Source organism: Marmota monax, unplaced genomic scaffold (genome assembly GCF_021218885.2).
Source record: "Marmota monax isolate L192 unplaced genomic scaffold, Marmota_monax_Labrador192_F-V1.1 WCK01_AAM20220418_F8-fsc00133, whole genome shotgun sequence".
In the NCBI taxonomy this organism is placed as follows: domain Eukaryota; kingdom Metazoa; phylum Chordata; class Mammalia; order Rodentia; family Sciuridae; genus Marmota; species Marmota monax.
The window spans coordinates 3,151,258-3,170,683 of NW_026694821.1; the positions used below are offsets into that span (position 1 = coordinate 3,151,258).

At 39.3% G+C, this 19,426-nt stretch overlaps 1 protein-coding gene across 1 annotated transcript; it reads right to left on the reverse strand.

Moving 5' to 3' along the window:
- Positions 1-624: 624 nt before the first annotated feature.
- On the reverse strand, positions 625-7,972 carry Ggct (gamma-glutamylcyclotransferase). The gene is made up of 4 exons (XM_046426064.2): positions 7,669-7,972; positions 3,987-4,132; positions 2,465-2,600; positions 625-1,081 (listed from the first exon to the last, which is right to left on the reverse strand). Exons 1-4 carry the CDS (start codon positions 7,807-7,809, stop codon positions 932-934), a joined length of 573 nt encoding a protein of 190 aa, XP_046282020.1. The 5' UTR covers positions 7,810-7,972; the 3' UTR covers positions 625-931.
- Between the last annotated feature and the right edge of the window lie 11,454 nt (positions 7,973-19,426).

The following is a 19,426-nucleotide window of genomic DNA, read 5'->3' on the forward strand; positions in this document are numbered from 1 at the left end:
AACTGTTTCTTGAAAAGCCAAGACTCAAATGGTAACTATCCCTGAAACATTCCTTCTTTCATAATCCTGACTCTTCTATTTTAAAATCCTGTTCCAAGAATGGCCATGTACAAACTGAATTCTTTAAATGAGGACAATAATGATTGTTAATATTTATCACCAGGCTTTGACCTAAATTTATTACGTTTTTACTTGTCCCTCCAAACTATCCTGAAATATTGATTATCCTTACCCTGTGGGTGAAGAAATTCTTTACTCTATGGGTAAGTCACAGAGCATCAAATAAACTAAAGTCTCATAGCTAGAAAGTGGTGGGACTGATCACTGAACCCAGGCTGCTTGGCTCCAGAGTCTGTGCATTTCTCCATGCATACAGACTCCACATGGCCAAGACTGGCTCCAGCATGTATGATGATTTGTCTAACAGCACAATGGAAAGGAGTACTTTGGTAGGGAAAACGGGTTAAACCACCACTACATTTATTCCTCTTAGGACGGTGTCCCATCTTTCTAGTTTCCAAAATTTTATTATCAACTTGCCATTAGTTTGCTTACTCTGATTAAACTGATTTAAAAAAAAAAAAAAAAAAAGCCCAGACAGAGCAGATCAATTCACCAGCACCATCACTGAGCAGAATGTAAATCTATTCTTGTCACAGAGCAAGAGGACACTTAAGATCAACCCAAGACATGAGCTTTAAGTGTCCACAGGAGTACCCACATCTACTTGTCACTCCAGAATTGCATAGTCCCTTTTTGTCTAACTCTTAACCCAGCTGCTTTTTATAGTCTGAAAATATAGAATCACTCAAGTGAGGTACCCCTTCCAAACATTGGTGAAAACAGATGAGACATAGTGATATCCCAGATCCCTGTTCTTAAATGTTACAAATATTTTATATTAGTACATAAAATATTCTTAGATATACTGTTATGTTCTAAAGAGTTTTTGTTCCTCCTTTTTGATAATGTCTTCCATTTCTTCTGAGACCTTTCCTTTATAGTCATTTGGTTCTATTGCTTTTAATCTCTCTTGATACTCCAGTGGCAAACCATTTTCTTTTGCACCCATGCAAATAACCTAGAAATGGTTAAAATAAATAAATAAATGGCTTTTAGTTAGGAATATTATTTTAATTTAGCAGACTACACCTTCTTTTGTATTGTAAAAGCCTGAGATATTAGCTTTCAGGTAACTACAGAATAATTATAGAACAAAATTGAGAAACAGCCATTTCTCTCACACAGTAGGAATGAATACGGAGTTTTCAAAGCTGTTTGAGTCATCTTTGCAGAATGTCAATTTTATGCAATAACATGATTTAACATATTTTTATATTAAGACAAAAAGTTTATTTATATAACCTTTTAAGAAAAAAAATTATAAAAAAAAAAAAGTAAAGCTTTCGTTTTAATCCCGTTGTCTACTCTTGCTTTGAATTAAAAGGCAACTGTGTCCAGTGGCACTTTCAAGATCCATACCAAGATCCATAATAACTCTAGGATCCATACTAGAACATCCCTGACTAGGTCTGGGAACTATGTTAACCCTCCACAGTGCCGTGTTCCAACTGACCTTGCCAGTAAGCACTTAAACTTGGGTTTCTAAAAAGGCATGTCAGGGTCTCTGCCCCACATTCTTGTCTTATGCTTACAAGGGTGATTTCTCTGATTTTAAAAGGCCCAGTGACTTTTCTTTTTCCATCTAGGGTTAAAAAACAGTTCAGCATTAGGGAATATATTTTTCCCCCAGAAAAATGAATCCTGGTGTTCATGAAACACTGTTTAGTGAAGGGGAAAGAAAAAAAGATTATAAAAACCATGTATAAAATAAATCTATTAAAAATATACTCACTGGGCTGGGGTTATGGCTCCATGGTGGAGCACCTAGGCACTGGGTTCGATTCTCAGCACCACACAAAAACAAATGAATAAAGGTCCATCAATAACTAAAAGTATATTAAAAAAAATATAAACTAAAAAAATAAAATAAAATAAAAATACCCTCATAAGCCGGGCACAGTGGTGACCACCTGTAATCCCAGATACTCAGGAAGCTGAGGCACGAGGACTGCAAGTTCAAGGCCAGCTTCAGCAACTTAGCTGTCTCAAAAAATAAAAAGTACTAGGATGTAGCACAGTGGCAGAGCACCACTCTGGATTTAGAACCCAGTGCCATAAAAAGGAAAAAAACAAACAAACCCAAAAAATCATATGCTTTTCTACTTTAAAAAAGAAAATACATGTCTAGAATTGTGACTTATATAAATTTATAAAGGCTTTTTTTAATGAACAGTTTCAGAAACAGTTCTATCATTACACATAAATATGCACCATATTCTAAAATTTGCCCATCATTTTTGAAAACACACAAAACCTTAAAAAAAAAAAAAAAAACCAAGATATTCTGTAGTTTATCTCAGTGAAAATTACAAAGGATTCACCAAAAGTCCAAGTAGCTTACCTTTTTATATTGTGGAGATGGGGGAGCAGGCTCATAATTTGTCATCAGATAGCTTCGACAGGTTACTTCTTTCCCTTCTTGAGTTGAAACTTTCACTTCTATTACAACATATATTCCACTTTTAACCCCTTCTTGCCTGAAACCAGAAGAGTGAAATTTCAACCACATGTGACACAGGCAATTTAGGACTTTTAATCAAGTCAGATACAGTATTAACAACTTAACTATACAGATGTAGTTGCTCCCTATGTTGTTAGAAATTTAGTGGAACATATAACTACCACCACATCGAAAGGACTTTAGTGTTTCAATTAGAAAGCCTGAGACTTAATATTATAGTTGGCCCAATGTATCCATGGGTTCTGCATCCAGATTCAACCAACCCCAGATTGAAAATATTTTTTTTTTTTTAAATTGGGTCTGAACTAAATATACACAGACTTTTTTCTTGTCATTTCATAAAAAATACAGTATTAAAAACTACTTACATAGCATTTACATTGTATTAGGTATTATAAGTAATCTGCAGTTGATTTAAATTATACAGAAGATGTACATAGATTGTATGCACATACTCCACCAGTTTTTATAAGCGACTTGAACATTCTTTGATTTTGGAATCTTCAGGAATCCTGAAACCTATCCCTAGAAGTCGCCTAAGAACAACTGCAGGTGGTATACTTCCAACAGATCTGTGGTAATCATCTTAGAATATTTGCTTAGATGTACCTATTTCCATTTTTAAACTCCTGAAACATGGTTGTCTAGGCTACAAAAAAATTAACTGAAGTTTTCTGACAGCAGAATATCCATTCAGAGAAGAGCAGAGGGAGTGTGGCTGGTTCTTATGTGAGTTACAGTATCAAGCATGTCAGATAACATGTTCTTCTCAAGGTCCACTCTTTTGACTCGTTCTCTTTGTATTTGCTCTGCCAGGGCTGGAGTGGTAGAGTGCTTGCCTCACATGTGTGAGGCACTGGGTTTGATCCTCAGCACCACATAAAAATGAATACATAAAATAAAGGTATTGTGTCCATCTACAACTAAAAAAAATTCTTTTAAATGCTCTGCCATACAACTCTGAGAGTTCTTATTATAACAAGTATCAAATTTCTAATATGCTGTTAGATGCTTTCACAAATTGCTATTACTGACTGACTCAACTACCATCTTCAAGAATTGTTCTTCAAAAAGTGAATCTACTTGCTTTCAAAAAATCAATAAAAATAGGTAACAATTACAAAAGTCTTTATGCCTTTTTACAATCTGAAACTACAAACATAAATTTTTATAAAAAAAATCAGAGCTCCCATCTTTCTACATAAGAGATTACAAACATCACCCCAAATCTCAACAGAAATGTCATTCTTTAAAACTCACTATTATACCTTTTATGTTGGTTCTAAGTGTAAAGAATACATTTGTAGAATATGGTTTTGAAAACTAACACACAAATACACATGCTTACACACAGTTCACTTCTGAATCAGTTATTTTAAACTTATAATTAGAAGTCACCTACTCATCCAAAGAATTTAAATTGCTTTTGTTCATTTTCCATACTACTCCCCACACTTCATCGCCAGGACTTTGAAAAATGGTAGCTATACCTCCATGCCACCTCTGACTTGTTTTGCCTTGGAAATTGCCAAAGTCAAGCTTAAAATCCTGCAAAGGAAGCCAAAGTGATAAAATCAATATCCACTTGAACCCCCATTTCCCTTCTCAAAATAAAAACGATTTACCTTGAACTCCATGCAATTAAAGCATTCAATAAGCTTTAAGTTCCTTCTATATAAAAGCAGCTGTGGAAAATACAGAGATTAACAGACAAAGACACAGATCTGAAGAACTATGTTTTTTCTCATATTTTCCATAAAAAAATGAAACATGCTGAATCAGTACAGGCATCTCAGCATGCAAAAAAGAAAAAAAAAAAAGACTTAAGGAAAAAACCTCATAGCCTCACTACCTTAACACAACCTGCATGCAAATTACTCCCCAGTTTACTTATGTGCACATATATAATTTTACTTAGAGAGAAACAGGTTGATGGCTACATGGGGGTTATACTTTGATGCCTGCAGAGTATCCTAGCAGCCTATATCACTATATTTATCCTAAGGGAACTGGCATGTGAGGGTGATTTGTATACTCAAGACCATTACTCTAATATTCATGAAGTGTATTTATTTATCCACAAAAATCATAGGAGCAGTTAACCCTGGAAAGTTATTGGGCACTATAAACTATATTCTGAGCTTTATGTGGACCATCTCCTTTTGTCCCGCAGAAACTTTATTTATACTTATTTTACAGCAAGACAAACTGGCTGAGAAAGACTAGGCAACTTGCATAAGGTCTCACAACTAATAAGAATGGAGCCACGGTTCTAGTTTAGATGCTTCCATCAGAGATGAGCCATCAGGGGATAAGTCCTGGGGAAGACTGAAAATTCTAACTTGGCTTGCTTGGTCTAGGAAGATTTCTTTCCATCTCTTCAGCAATTCATTCCCTTAATAGTAAAGTGAAAGAGGTTGGAATAGATAATAACCTAAGGTCCTTTCCACATTTATAGTTTATCCCTGTAGCCTATTTTCTCAAAAACTGTGTCACACATTTCGGAAAAAAGGATGGTTCAAATGACCAGTACCTTCAATTGCCATATGGGTGTTCCAAGCGCCAAGCATCCCTGGCGGGTAATCAGAGATCTGATGAAAATTACAACCCACACCAGGAACTGGTCGTCTATTGCTAAATCCAATGGACCATTCTCATTTCTCATCTTGCTCTACTTCTCAGCTGCTTGTGACATGGCTAACCACCCTCACCTGTCTGCCTTCTATTCTCATTTTCAGGCTGTTCCTTAATCTCTTCAATTCCCTTTGCCAACTCCTCCCTGACTACCCTATCTTTAAACACTGGGGTTTCTCAAGATTCAGTATAGGCCGTTTTCTCTATCCATTCAGCAACCTGCCCAAGACAATCTCATCACCTCCAGTGGCTTCAAATGCCATCTAAACTTTCAGATTGATTAGACTTTCATACTGATAAACTGATTATCTTTAAACCCAGCCCACCTCTGAGATTCAAAAGTGCTTAGAACAGGGCCTAGTACATAGTATGTAGCTAACAGATGTCCACTAGTACTTTTCTGTTCACTTGGCTTTGGGACAAGCATTTCAAACTCAGCATGTTCAGATTTTTCCCTCCCAAACTTGATTTTCCTCTTCCCTCTGTCATCATCAACATTGGTCTTGTGCAAAAACTCAAGTCCTATCTTCAGACTCAATCACCAAGCGTCAACAACGTTATCTCCCAAATATCCCTCTAATCTATTCAAATCCATTCAAGGTGGCATTTGGTATCTTTGGCATGAACTAATGTAAAAACTACCTGACCTTCCCACTCTTATCCCCCTTTAAACTCATTTTCCATAGTGACCAGGATGACCTTTCAAAGATGTAAATATGATCTTTCATTTGCTTCCATTCTGCAATGGGTCTTCTCATTGCTTTTGAGATACAGTCTAAAATCTTATTAGGCCTCTGTGGTCCTGTTAGGATGTTGTCCTTTCCTATTCCTCTAGTCCCATGCTTCTTCTTTTCTCAGGTCCTTTGTACATGCTCTTCTATTTTCTCTCCACCTCCCCAATCATTTAGGCCTTAGCTTAAAAGTCACATTTTTTAAAAGGGAGGGCTTTCCTGAACATCCTGGGTAGGACAGGTCCTCTGGTTATATATTCTCTTAGACCTTGAAAGTCTGCATGTGTGTGTATATGTGCTGCTGGAGATTGACCCCAGGGCCTCATGCATGTTAGGCAAGCACATTACCACATACCTACACCCCCAGCCCTGAATATCTCCTTCTTAAGACTGATCATACTTGTAAATGAATAGCTCTTCCTTAATATTACTTCCTTCTGCTCCGATTATAAACATTTGAACTCTCTTTCCACATTTGGGATGTTCCATATTTTATGAGTTTGGGGTATGAGGTACCAGAGACTGAATACCATTTTTGAAGCTTCAAAAGTAAGGTGGTCAGGCACAGATCTGCAGCCAAGACTTAAGCCAATCAGGACATCCACCTGGGGCTTTGAATTAGAAGCTAATATTCAGGGTGGACAGGGACTCCACCCTAGTGGTGTGAGTTTTGGGAAGTTCTGGGATGCAGTACAGTGGCTGGGTACTGCGCAGGTGGTGATGCAACACACAGCATCCATATTTACAAGTTCAGCAAAGGCGCAACAGTGGCTGCCTGCGCTGGTTCTGTTGTCTATCAGAGGGGGCCGCACCTCCCTTTATGTCTGTCTCTTTTGTCAGCTTTGTACTCCTGCCTTTCTAGTCATTCTGTGAGCTCTCCAGCAGCCTTTCAACACTTTTTTTTCTCTTTTTTTTTTGCTTAAATCAGCCTATTTCTGTTGCTTGCAACTAAGAACTCTGACGAGGTTAGCAAAGATCATGCTTGTTTAGCTCAACACTGTCAAAAATGTTTTGCACATAATATGCACCTGTCTCCTATAGATCAGGAGGTCCTCAAAGCAGTAACATTACTCAATTATCTTTGTATTACTCAATTATCTTTGTATCGTCAGCGTTCAGTGCCAGAACAGGTGCTGAATGAATGAAATGTACTGTCTCCTAAGGTCCTTTGAAGAACAATGATTTACCAAGGTTGGTTAAAGTTCATCCAGTCACTTGACCTAACTGAACACAGCTGTTAGTATGAAGACAGGGTTCCAACTTTCAGGACCTCCTAGATCAGGAGAGAAAAACAGGTAAATAGATTTTTACAATACCATGTAACAAAACAACTAATTCTCTGTCTCAGGTCAGAGAAGGCTTCTGTAAAGTACCAACTGAATGAGCTCTATGAGGATGTCCCCAAGTGGAGAAGACAGAAGGGGCCAAAGCTATGCAGTGAACAGCAGTGGTGGAAACGTCAAGAGGGAGAAAGCTCAGGGCAGCTTGAGAGGATGCTGCTGCAGGGGTACACAGTCCAAAGGGGGTCAAGCACAGGGCCTTGAAAGCAGTGGAGGCGGGATCCAGATCCCCCCAAAATCCGGACGTCCACGCCTCCGAATGAACTGCATTCCTGGCCCATTTTGCCCAGGCATACCCCTCAGGACGCGCCTTCGGGGAGCCTGGTCCTGACGTGTGCACCACCCGCCCGCCGTCGCAGGGGTAGGATGGACCACTGACCTGCAGGCGGGCCACGCAGCAGAACGTGGCCGAGGGGTTTCGGTGGTGGATCCTCTCCGTCAGTAGGTTGCTGCCATAGGCAAAGTACAGAAAACTCTCCTCCTCCTGGCCCACGCCTTCCTCGCAACACGAGCTAGCCATATCTCACCAGACGCCTGCACCGTCCTGGGGGGGGGGGAAAGCAGGAGTGCAAGAAGCCCGCAGGAACCTAGCGCTGCTGCCAACGAACCGAAGCCGGTCTCCGCAGCGCTGGCCCCCAGGGGATCGGGAAGACTCCACGCGCGTGCCGAGAGCGGTGGAGCGAGCGCTCTTCTGATTGGCTGCCGTCCCGCCTACGTGAGTCGCTCCCTGTGATTGGCCAAACTCCACCGCTCCCTCTCCGCCCTCCGCGGGGACTCTGAAATGTTTTCTCCTGAGGCGACCCGAAGCTGACTCCTCATTGGATGCGCTCCTCTGATGGTCCCGACTCCTGCTCAAGGCTCCTTCTGATTGGCAGGAGTTTAGTGCGAGTGGCGCCCGCTGAGGGTCGCGGCGCGCAATCCGTTTCCCACCTAGCGGTTGATCCACTCTGCGCTGTGGGAAGCGCTGGTCAGATCCAGTCGAAACGGCGGTCCTGGGTGCTCCCCGATGGCTCCTTCGCCCGGCAGCTTGCTCCCGACTGTCCTCCTGGAGTCCGCGGGACCTTTCTGTTCATCCCGCGGCTTCCGGCACCCAGCCCTGATCATCAACCTGACACCTTTTCTAAGGACCCTCTGCCACCTGAAGAAGGCCCTCTGAATGCTCTGCTCCCTTCCTGGAGGAAGAACGCCTGGGTTCAAATCCCGAGGCTGCCCTTTACTAGCCATGTAACCTTTTAAAATAGGGATCATAAAATAAGTTATCTCAAGTAAAAACTTGTGTTAATTTTGAAGTGGGGGGAAAAAAATGAAGAATATGAACTCAAGCCCAGAAGTAATAACTATCCCTAGCACCCGGATGTTGGTTTCTGAATACCACTCATGGTTAAAAGGGGCTCCTGGAGAAATGACTGACGTCAGTTTGGAAGCTGAGAATGGTTAAGTAACGCTTGGAACATTTAGCAGAAAAGAAGAAAAAAAAAAGTCCTTTCAAAAGGACAGCCCACTGGCCAAAACTAGAACAAGTGAGCATCAAAGATAACAACAAACTGTAAAATGATTTTAAAAATTAAATGAATAAAAGTCACTTTCCCTGAAAATTAAGCCAAATTAAGGAGGCAGGGAACAATCTTTATTGAAATTTGTAATAGTCACTATTAAACCAATTCTTAATCTGAAAAGTGGTAATTTAAGAAAATAAACATTTAATCTGCCTTTCCAGTAGCAGCTGTTTTTCAGGGTAACCAAGTAGCGCCACTTGATGAAGGCGAAGTTCTCTTTAGAAACCTGCTAAGTTAAAAGAATGATAGAAAGTTGTTATTAGGAAATAACTGATTCATGCTGGGGTCATCAATGAAACCATTTGGTGAAGGGCCATAGTGAGTGGGATATTTACACGGTGCCAAATTATCTCTGGAAAAACAACCAACTGTGGAGAAATCTGGTCCCTCCTACCTTATCCCAGATCAATCAGATCACTAACAGTGGACCAGCCTACCATTATGTTTTCTGATGTGTTGCAATATGAAGCTCCAGCATCATCCATGAAATATCATTTCCAAACATCTTTAACCTCTGCATAATCAAGCCTTTAACATCCATCTTTCTGTCTCAGGAACTACCAGCATAGAAGAATCAAATAACATCAAATGCAGAACAATCAGGAAAACCAAGAACAAATGATAGGATACCCTACTGACTCTTTAAGTCATGGTTATGGTGGCTGATAGGGGTAATCCCAGTGAGTTGATGCCAAGGCAGGAGGGACTGTAATTCAAGGCCAGCCTGGGCAACTTGGTGAGACCCTGTATCAAAATGTAAAAAGTGACTGAGGATGTAGCTCAGTGGTAGAGCACCCCTGGGTTCAATCCTAGTGCCATAAACAATAAAAATTTTAAAACGCAAGGCTGAGAACAAGCTGTCATGCTTTATAAAAGATTTAAGAAACTAAACAAACATAACAGTGAGTGCTTGATTGATTCTGGTTTAACAAAGCAGAAAGAAAAGACATTTGGGGGACAAGGGAAGATATTTCCATTTGAACTGGGTATTGGATGATACCAGACAATTGTTATTAGGTGTGATAATGTTGTCTTATGCTTATGTAGAAAAATGTCTATTTTAAGCATGCATACTGACATATTCAGAATGAAACATTTTAAAATAATTCATAAAAATAGAAATATAAACTGTTAAATTGGGGCTGGAGTTGTGGCTCAGTGGTAAAGTGCTTGCTTGGCATGTGTGAAGCCCTGGATTTGATCCTCAGCACCACATATAAATAAATAAATAATCCACTGACAACTAAAAAAATTTTTTTTAAAAAGTGTTAAATGTTGAATGGAGTGACGTGTGTATGGATGTTCACTATATTATTTTTTCTTATGTCCAAACGTATTCATGTTAAAAAGAAATGAAAAATAGGTGATATATTGAAAGCACATGGCTTATAGTGAACCCTTTATAAGCAATAACATTATAATTGTATAATCTGCAAATCTGAAGATTCATATCTTCTTCTACCTCCAGATATCAAGGCAAATCTTGAAACATGTATTTGGTTATTTCAGGGAGAAAATTGCTTTTCTTGGCAAATCATGCTCTATTTCACCAGAAATTATCAAGGTCTCTGCTTTTGGAACACTGTCATTTAAAATGTCCCAATTTTAAAATTGCTTTTGAACATCTAGAATGTATTATTTATTTTAAAAGATTTAATTTCTTGCTCTGTACTTCTTGCTAATTGCTTAATTTCACAGCAGTTGATTTTTCTCAATACTATTTTGCAAAAAAAAAAAATCTGAAGTTAAGCATTGATGTTTTATTCAACACTAAAAATCTTTCCTTACCTCAAACATTTATTTAGCTAACCCATGTAGAGTGTACTGTACTGATTCATGTTGACCAGCAAGGGGCAGGGGTAGCAAGGTTAGTTTTATTTTTTTGTTTGTTTTCTCAAACATAACTAAAGCCAGATTAATATTAGCATTCGCCAAGCACTTATTTTTTAATCTTTATTATTCTCATTTGTGTGTGTGGCACTAGGGATTGAACTCAGGGATACTCTACCACTGAACTACATCTCCAGCCTTTTTTATTTTTTATTTCAAGACAGGATCTTATTAAATTGCCTAGTCTGGCTTTGAACTTGGGATCCTCCTGCCTCAGCCTCCACAATTGTTGGGATTACAGGGATGCACCACCACACTCAGCATTGAGCACTAATTAAAAGCACGATCTCGTCTAAATTCTTGTATCAGCTCATTTAATCCTCAAAATAGCCCTATGCAAAATTATGCCATGCTACTATTATCCTCATTTTATAACCAATGAAACTGAGGGAAAGTAAATTAACTAACTTGCCCAGGTTGTAGTTATGACTGAAGCAGAGATTGAGCTATGCAGTCTATCTCTAGAGTCACCACTGGGGGCTACTCCCAGATTTCCCACAGTTGTAAAGCCCTGGTGCTCTAGATGTGAGTGGTTATTAATAACTCAGTTTAAAGTACAATCTTTATGTCATACAAAAGGATATTATGAAATAAGGAGAGTAGCCTTTGATCACTTGATAATCATGATAATGAAGATTTCTTCCAAATGCCATCTCTTAATTTAGTGGTCCTTAAAGTCTTTTTGATTGTATCATTAAATATTTTTTCAGCATTCACAGACACACACAAAAAAACTAATGCACATTAATATAATACACATAGAATAGTATTACATCATAATTATATTTTAATATTAATATGCTAGTATATAAAGTGCATTAGTAATAATCACAAAATAGAAATTTAAAAACAAAAAAAATTTAACTGTCATGTTAATTGTGATAGTTTCATTCAATCATTAGCTAATCTCAAGGAAAATGCACATGTAGGTCAAAGTTAATTGTAAATAATACTGGGTACAAATTCATATTGTAAGTAGTCCTGAAAATTTTCCACATTACGATGACCCTGTCAGATCGTACTAGAACATCATTATCTTTACACCTCAATGACTGTGATGAGGCATTAGAAGTCTGAAAAATGTCAGCTCTGTCCTTTTCTTTTTTCTTTATTTGTGCTTACAGATTTAGTTGGAGCTCTCTTCTAGTTCTTTGCAGGAATCTACATGTTTCCATTTTGTGAGAATTAGTTACTTGTCTATAAATCCACTTAACCAAGCATGATGAATGACAATAAATCCCAAGACATGGTAAGTGAAGAAATGAGGGCCAGTGCCATTGTCAACCCTTCCTCCAGAAGAGGCACTGCCATCCCTCCCCCAGGACACTTCATACATCCTATGGGAAAGATAATGACGAACTGATAGATGGTTGTATAGATACAGTAAAGCTGTAGTAGTGTGTATGTTTGTTTATTAAGTACAGTAAAGGAAGAGTAACATATAGGTCAGTCAGGGGCAGTAGTATTTTAGTGGAATAGACAGACTATCTTATGAGTCTGTCTCTTAGCTCTGTGAGTTTAGAAAAACAATCTCATTTGTAAATTGCCGCAGTCCTGCTGGCTGCAGCAAAATAACGGGGGGGGGGGGGTGTGTGTGTGACAAATAACTTGTGTATGTTGATACAGCAGGAGTAGGAGCCATTTATTGCAGGACAGGAGCGGTATTTATACATTCCACACAGCTTATCTAATTAGCATAAACTAGATACATCAGTCAACCAATAAGAAATCTCCACACATAATGGCTCGCTGGGGTTACTTCACAAACCACTCCCTCTGGCATTTTGCCAGGTGCTATCCAGACTTGTTTACAGACTCTAACATTTGCCAGGCGCCATCCTGACTTGTTTACAGACTCTAACAGTAAATTCACACTAAGTTGACTCGTCAGAGATGGTTGTACACATCAGAATGCCAATTTGTTGATGTATGATGAAAACTGTATCAGATAAATCATATACTTGTGTTCACAGATCAATGCATTTTCTTCCACTAGGAAAATAAGTCCACATGGGGCATGAGTGTAACAAGGTTGAGCTACAAATGGAGGTCAAGGGGCCAGTGTGGAAGGCAAGTACAAGATGAGTGGAGGTCTGAAATAAGGTAGAGATTTGACAGGGGCAATGTCACAAGGTTCCCTAAAGGCCATGTCAAGGAGTCTGGATTGTGTTCTAAGAGATCAAAAAAAGCTATAGGGGTGTTTTAGGCAGGGATGGGGTCCAAGTTACACTTCAACAGAGTAATTCTATATACTAAGTGGAGAATCGATTCTAAGGAAATAAAAAGGATAGGTTAGAGGCAGAGAAACTACTGTGTGAAAGTTTGATAACTTCATTCTTGTGGTCTAGGATCTGTTCCAGGGTCTTGAACATGGCAGGCAAGCGCTCTATCACTGAACTACATTCCCAGTCCATTTTTGCCAACTTTGGATGGTGGCTTGGACTAGGACGCATTTGGAATTCTCTGTTATGGTAAAGCAGAAAGCAGAACAGACTTGCTGAAGAATTGGACATGTGATTGATTCCATGTTTGCTTACCAAATAGTCTTCTAACTATAATTTACCTTCTTAGTGGATTTTCCTTCTGAAGAAGAAGGAATCAGGGGACATAAGGATCAGATTTTCCTGCTAATTCTAGCTTTTCTCCCTGAGAATTTGTACCTGGTTCTAAGAGGGTTGGGTTACCCTCTGAACACTTAAATTATAGCTTTTAACACTCCTAGCTAGTCTAGACTTGTGGCTGGAGAGGTGGAGGAAGATGATTCTACTAACATAGGTGAGGAAAACAGACACAGCCAAAGCAGAGAGGAGCTGGAGAAAAAAATCTGAGCACCCACAAGTGCCTGCTCTAGCTGTTTTTTTAAGACCTCTAGCTCCCAAAGCTTTATTAGTCATGCATTATTTAAAATAAATATATAAATATTCATTAGTAAACTAGAGTAGACATCATCGTTGATTACAAATGGTCCTGGGTTACACAGGCAGTATGAAATAAACATTAACTTCCAATAACTACGAGGACATGGGCCCTGCAATTGTTAAGAACACCATTTGCTGCTTAAAACCTAAATGAGTTGCCTCTTACTCAGCTCTCTCCTTCCCACCCCACTTGTAATCAGTCACCAGGCCCCAGGAGGGGGCTGCTCCGTCTGTGTCCCCGCCCTCCTCTCTCTTCCCACACTCCCAACCCTCTCCCTGGTGTGGTCATCTCACACTGGATGACTGCAACCAGCTACTCCAGGACTGGTTCCTCTGACTGGCTATGGAGATGGGAGGGTGCTGAGTAGGGGATGGGAGGTGGCGCTGGCAAGGAGAGAATGTGAATCACAAGAGGCTGACACAGAGGTGGTTTTGGGGAATGGTGAATAGCTCAATTTGAATACAGTACAGGGTTCATCTTAGGAAATGTGCTACAAGTCTGGAAGGATATTAGCATAGTTTATGAGAGGACATTGAATTATTCTCAAAAAGTTCAGACTATTTGGTGGTCAAAGAAGAGTCAGTTTTAATTTTAAGCAGAGAGGGTCCCTCTTGCCCCTGTGGAAAAGCAATCTTGTGGGTATGTGTTCAGGATGACTTGGGAGAGGGTAAATTGGGGAGATGGCAGGGTGCTGCATACAAGTTCATTACGAGAGGGCAAGGTCATGAAAGTCTGAGCCGGGGCAGGAGTGATGGAATGAAAATGAAAGGCCAGGAGGGAGTGAAGACATTGCTCACTTTGATTTTGTCATGTCCCTTCTTTCTGTTAAAAAACAAATGAACAGGGGCTGGGGTTGTGGCTCAGCGGTAGAGCGCTTGCCTAGCATGTGCAGGGCACTGGGTTCAATCCTCAACACCACATAAAAATAAAATAAAAGATGTTGTTTCCAACTACAACTAAAAAACAAAAACAAACAAACAAACAAAAAACCCTCAAAACCTCTGGAGGCTGACTTTGATTCATCCCTTTACCAAATTCAGGTTCTTGTGCAAGCTCTTTTTATGTAATTCCATTCTGTCTGCCCAGCTGATTTCTCAGTAGATGGCAAACCCTTTGGAAGCAGAGACCACACCTTCTATTTCTATATGCCTATAGTGCTCACCCCAGCACAGAAGAATAATAAGTATTTGCTGATTACCTGAACCAGAGTCAAAATCTCCCTGACTTCACACCGACTCCCAAATCCTTTCGTCTCTAAGAATTTGTTCCTCTTTTCTAGAGTTTGCCTCTCTGTAATGAGAAGGAATTATTCTTTAACTCTGGTTTATGATTTAAAGTTTTACATTAATGCTTTATCACATTCTAAGCAAATTTTATTAGACGTGGTGGTATTCATATTTACAGATCCTTCTAGCTGGGGTCTGGTACATGCAGAAAGCCATAATATAGGAAATCAGCGATGTTCTGGAGGTGGGGATGTATTAAAATTCTATTAGGCTGCAATTTCTCAGGATGTTTGATAGATAATCTGTATTCTTGTTTTGAGAGTAACCTTGATAAATGGTTCCAATATAGTTCATTGTGTAGGGCTTAGAAAATAATCTCCTTTTATATCTCTGTAACTACATACTTTGAAAAGGTTTGCAGTAAACTTAGCTGTGCTCACCACAGGGAAGGAAAATAAATTGGACAGGTGGGAAGTAGGGAAGCAAGCTGAACAAATGCTTTTATTTATTTTTTATCCTGTATTTTATTTGTCATACTCTTGAGTATGAATTCTTATCTTCTATTGTTTTAAATATATATATCTATATACACTATATATACATATATATACATGTACACACACTATGAAAATACATATATTATTAAAATTTAGAACAAAAGCCAGGCATGGTAGTGCATGCCTGTTATCCTAGCTACTCAGGAGGCTGAGGGTAGAGGATTGCAAGTTCAAGGCCAGCCTGAGCAACTTAGTCATGATTTGTTTCAAAATAGAATTTTTACAAAAAGCTGTGAATATAATTCAGTGGTAGAGCATTACCTTGCACATATGAGGCCCTGGGTTCCATCTCCAGTACCACCATCACCAAAAAAAAAAATTTAAATATTATGGAATTTTTGGTAAACACCACAGAATATACTGTGAGGAGGATAAAGAGAGTAATGGCTAAATTTCCCAAAGAGAAAATAGTTGCATGAGTGCATTATCAAGTTGGTTTGCCTCTCAATTATCAATCAGTAATTAAGGCAGACCCTCGTCAGCGCTGCTGCATGGAAGAGATCTGTTTTACCCTGAGAGGCCTGCAGTTGCAGAATCTCACATTCAGAATCTGAAAGGCACATTCTCTCTTTGCCCATTGAGATGTCTATGAATGTAAGAACCAGAATTTTCCCAGTTTGGGTTAGGAGAGGAATGCATGCTCCAGGACAATGTGTATATGGTCTAGATCCCACTGCTAACTCCACTGTCACTTCCAGAAGGTCCTGGAAACACAATTCAGCAATCCTATGTCATTACCACGGCCATGTTAGATTGTGATGTACCAGTCTCAAGATTAATACTTGTCCATGTCTGACAAACTGCATCACCATCGTCACATTTATTTCCTTAGCTTATATACTCATGGTATTTACAAAACTTTAAACTCAGTTGAAATTACAATGTAAAAGAAAATTTTTGCTGCATGTATCTATTACTATATTGCTATCTATTGTTAATAATACTTTCTAAACAAAAATTTAGATTTTACTTAAATGAAAAAGCCCCATGCTTCTCTTGAGTATAGACCACATTCTTCTTAGAAATTTAAACTCAGTCAATTCTTAATATCACATATAATAATTAGATAAGAGTCAAGAGCTTTTTAAAACCTCCATTAAAAGAATGGATTTGGAATGAGGCCCAGTTGAAGACTTAGAAAATGTTTATGGAAAATGAGAACTACACTTGAGGGTTTCTGCTTAATTAATATGCTTGTGTTTCATGTTGCCAGTGTATTCAATGATATTAATCAATAATTAACTATTCTCAGAGATACAGAGCTTAAATGAAGCACTTTAATTGACTATTTAAAAAAGAAAGTTTGGATGTTTCTGGAGCTTTTCAGAATAGCTGACCCAGTTCTAGTGTTACCTTTTCTCCTTTATTTTCTGCCTTCACATGAATACAAAAGACATCTCTACTTACTGTCTTTGTTAGACTCTTATTGGCGGAGAAGACAACAGAATAACAGAAACGAATGACTCACTGATAATGAGTAGTTCCTCATGGGAGAAGCAAATATGTTTCGTGTAGCAAGAAGAAACTAGCTTCAGCAAGTTATTCTCTCAAAGCTTCTTGAAGAGCTGGGCGTGGTGGCCCACACCTGTAATCCCAGTGGCTCCGAAGGCTGAGGCGGGAGGATCTCAAATTCAAACCAAGACTCAGCAATGGCAAGGTGCTAAGCAACTCAGTGAGACCCTGTCTCTAAATAAAATACAAAATAGGGCTGGGGATGTGGTTCAGTGGTCAAGTGCCCCCGAGTTCAATCCCTAGTACCAAAAAAAAAAAAAAAAAAAGAGAGCTTCTTGAAGGTGGTATATTTTATATCTATTAAAAATTATGTCTCAAGCTAACTAAATCATAAATGATTGGAGTTGCCTTAGGATGTCACAAAATTTAGTGGCAAAAGTTAATTTCTTAAAAAAGCAAAAACAAAACAGAACTTTATTTCTGTGTCTCAGCAATTCCACCTGGGTCTATCTCCAAATGAATTGGGAAAAAAAATGCTCATACACAAATCTTCATAGTAGGTCTATTCACAATAGCGTAAAGGTACAAATGCCTATTGAGGATGAATGAATAAACAAATTATGGTACATAAATACAATGGAATATTATTTAGCCATAAAGGGAATGAAGTCCATCACACTCCAGTCAGAATGGCAATTATCAAGAATACAAGTAACAATAAGTGTTGGCGAGGATGTGGGGAAACAGGTAAACTCATACATTGCTGGTGGGACTACAAATTGGTGCAACCACTATGGAAGGCAGCATGGAGATTCCTCGGAAAACTTGGTATGGAACCACCATTTAACTCAGTTATCCCACTCCTCCGTTTATCAGCCAGTACTGATATGCTCCTTCCCTGGGTCTTCTCCTTTTTTTCCTCCTTTTTATTCTCCTTCTCCTTCTCCTTCTCCTTCTTCTTCTATGACTTTATTTATTGATACCGGAGATTGAACTCAAGGGTGCTTAACCTCTGAGCTACACTCCCAGCCCTTTTTATTTTTTATTTTGGGACAGGGTCTCACTAAGTTTCTTAGGGTCTTGCTGAGTAGCTGAGGTTGGCTTTGAACTTGCAATCCTCCTGCCTCAGCCTCCCAAGTTGCTTGGATTATAGGCTTGTGCCACCATCCTGGGCTGGTCCCCTTCTTACAGTGTCTAGTGCTCCACTAATAATTGAGGTTTTGAGGTTGAGGGCATAGCTCTGTGGTAGATCACTTGCCTAGCATGTACAAAGGTTTTGATTCCCAGAACCACAAACAAAACAACCCCCACAAAAAAATTGGGGTGTTTGAAAATAACAGAATTAGGGGTATAGCTCAATGGTAAAGCACATGCATGAGGCCCCGGGTTAGATCCCCTGCACTATAAAAATTAAAACAAAAAAGTTATAACTTGAACAGAAGTATTTCCGAAAGTCTGGCCTGTGGGACATTGGACACACCACATGGTGCTCAGACACAGCTTCTGAAGTCAAATGAGCTAGAATATACAAATATAATCACCCTTGATGTCCATGGGGACTGGTTCTAGGACCCTCTGTAGATACCAAAATTTTCAGAACTCAAGTCTTTTATATAAAATGATGTAGTATTTGAGTACATCCTGCTTATACTTTAAATCACCTGTAGATGACTTATAATACCTAACACAACATAAATGCTCTGCAAACTGTTGTTCTACTATATGTTTACGCAATCATGACAAGAAAATGTCTGTACATGTTTAGTACAGATGGTCTTTTCTCCCCCCGTATAGGTTCCATGAGAGGGGGGTTGAAATCTAGAATGTGGAACCCCCAGATGCACAGGGCCACCTATCTGCTGTATTTCTTGGAGATTAGTAATGCACGTGGCCATGTGAAGGGATGTAAGGAAGCCTTAAGCAAGAAAACTGGTGGAGTCTGTGGGGCCCCACACTTCAGGGGTCCCACAACCTCCTAGATATAAAAAGCCTAGTAAGGAGCATGTGGGAAATGCTGCTCCGTGTGATGCATTTGGCCTTGATTTAGTTAAGGTGATTTTTCAGTCCTTGAAGAATTATCTTATTAGGATCCTTATTAGGATCCTAAATTATCCCACAAATTGAAACTAAGCTATATATTGTATTTGCTATCGAGAATTCCAAATCTTTGCACTATTCTGTTTTGCCACTGACTGTCTCAGTGGGTGGTAACCTTTTATTACAGGATTGACTCCTACAAGTGGTACACAGTTTTGCTGGTTAAATATTTTGTAATCTGCTGGGCATGGTAGCACCCGCCTGTAATCCCAGCAGCTTGGGAGGCTGAGGCAGGAGGATCGCAAGTTCAAAGCCAGCCTAAGCCAGCCTCAGCAAAAACAAGGTGCTAAGCAACTCAGTGAGACCCTGTCTCTAAATAAAATACAAAATAGGGCTGGGATGTGGCTCAGTGGTCGAGTGCCCCTGAGTTCAATCCCTGGTTCACCACCAGCAAAAACAAACAAACAAACAAAAAAACCTTGTAATCAGTTTGAACCTGT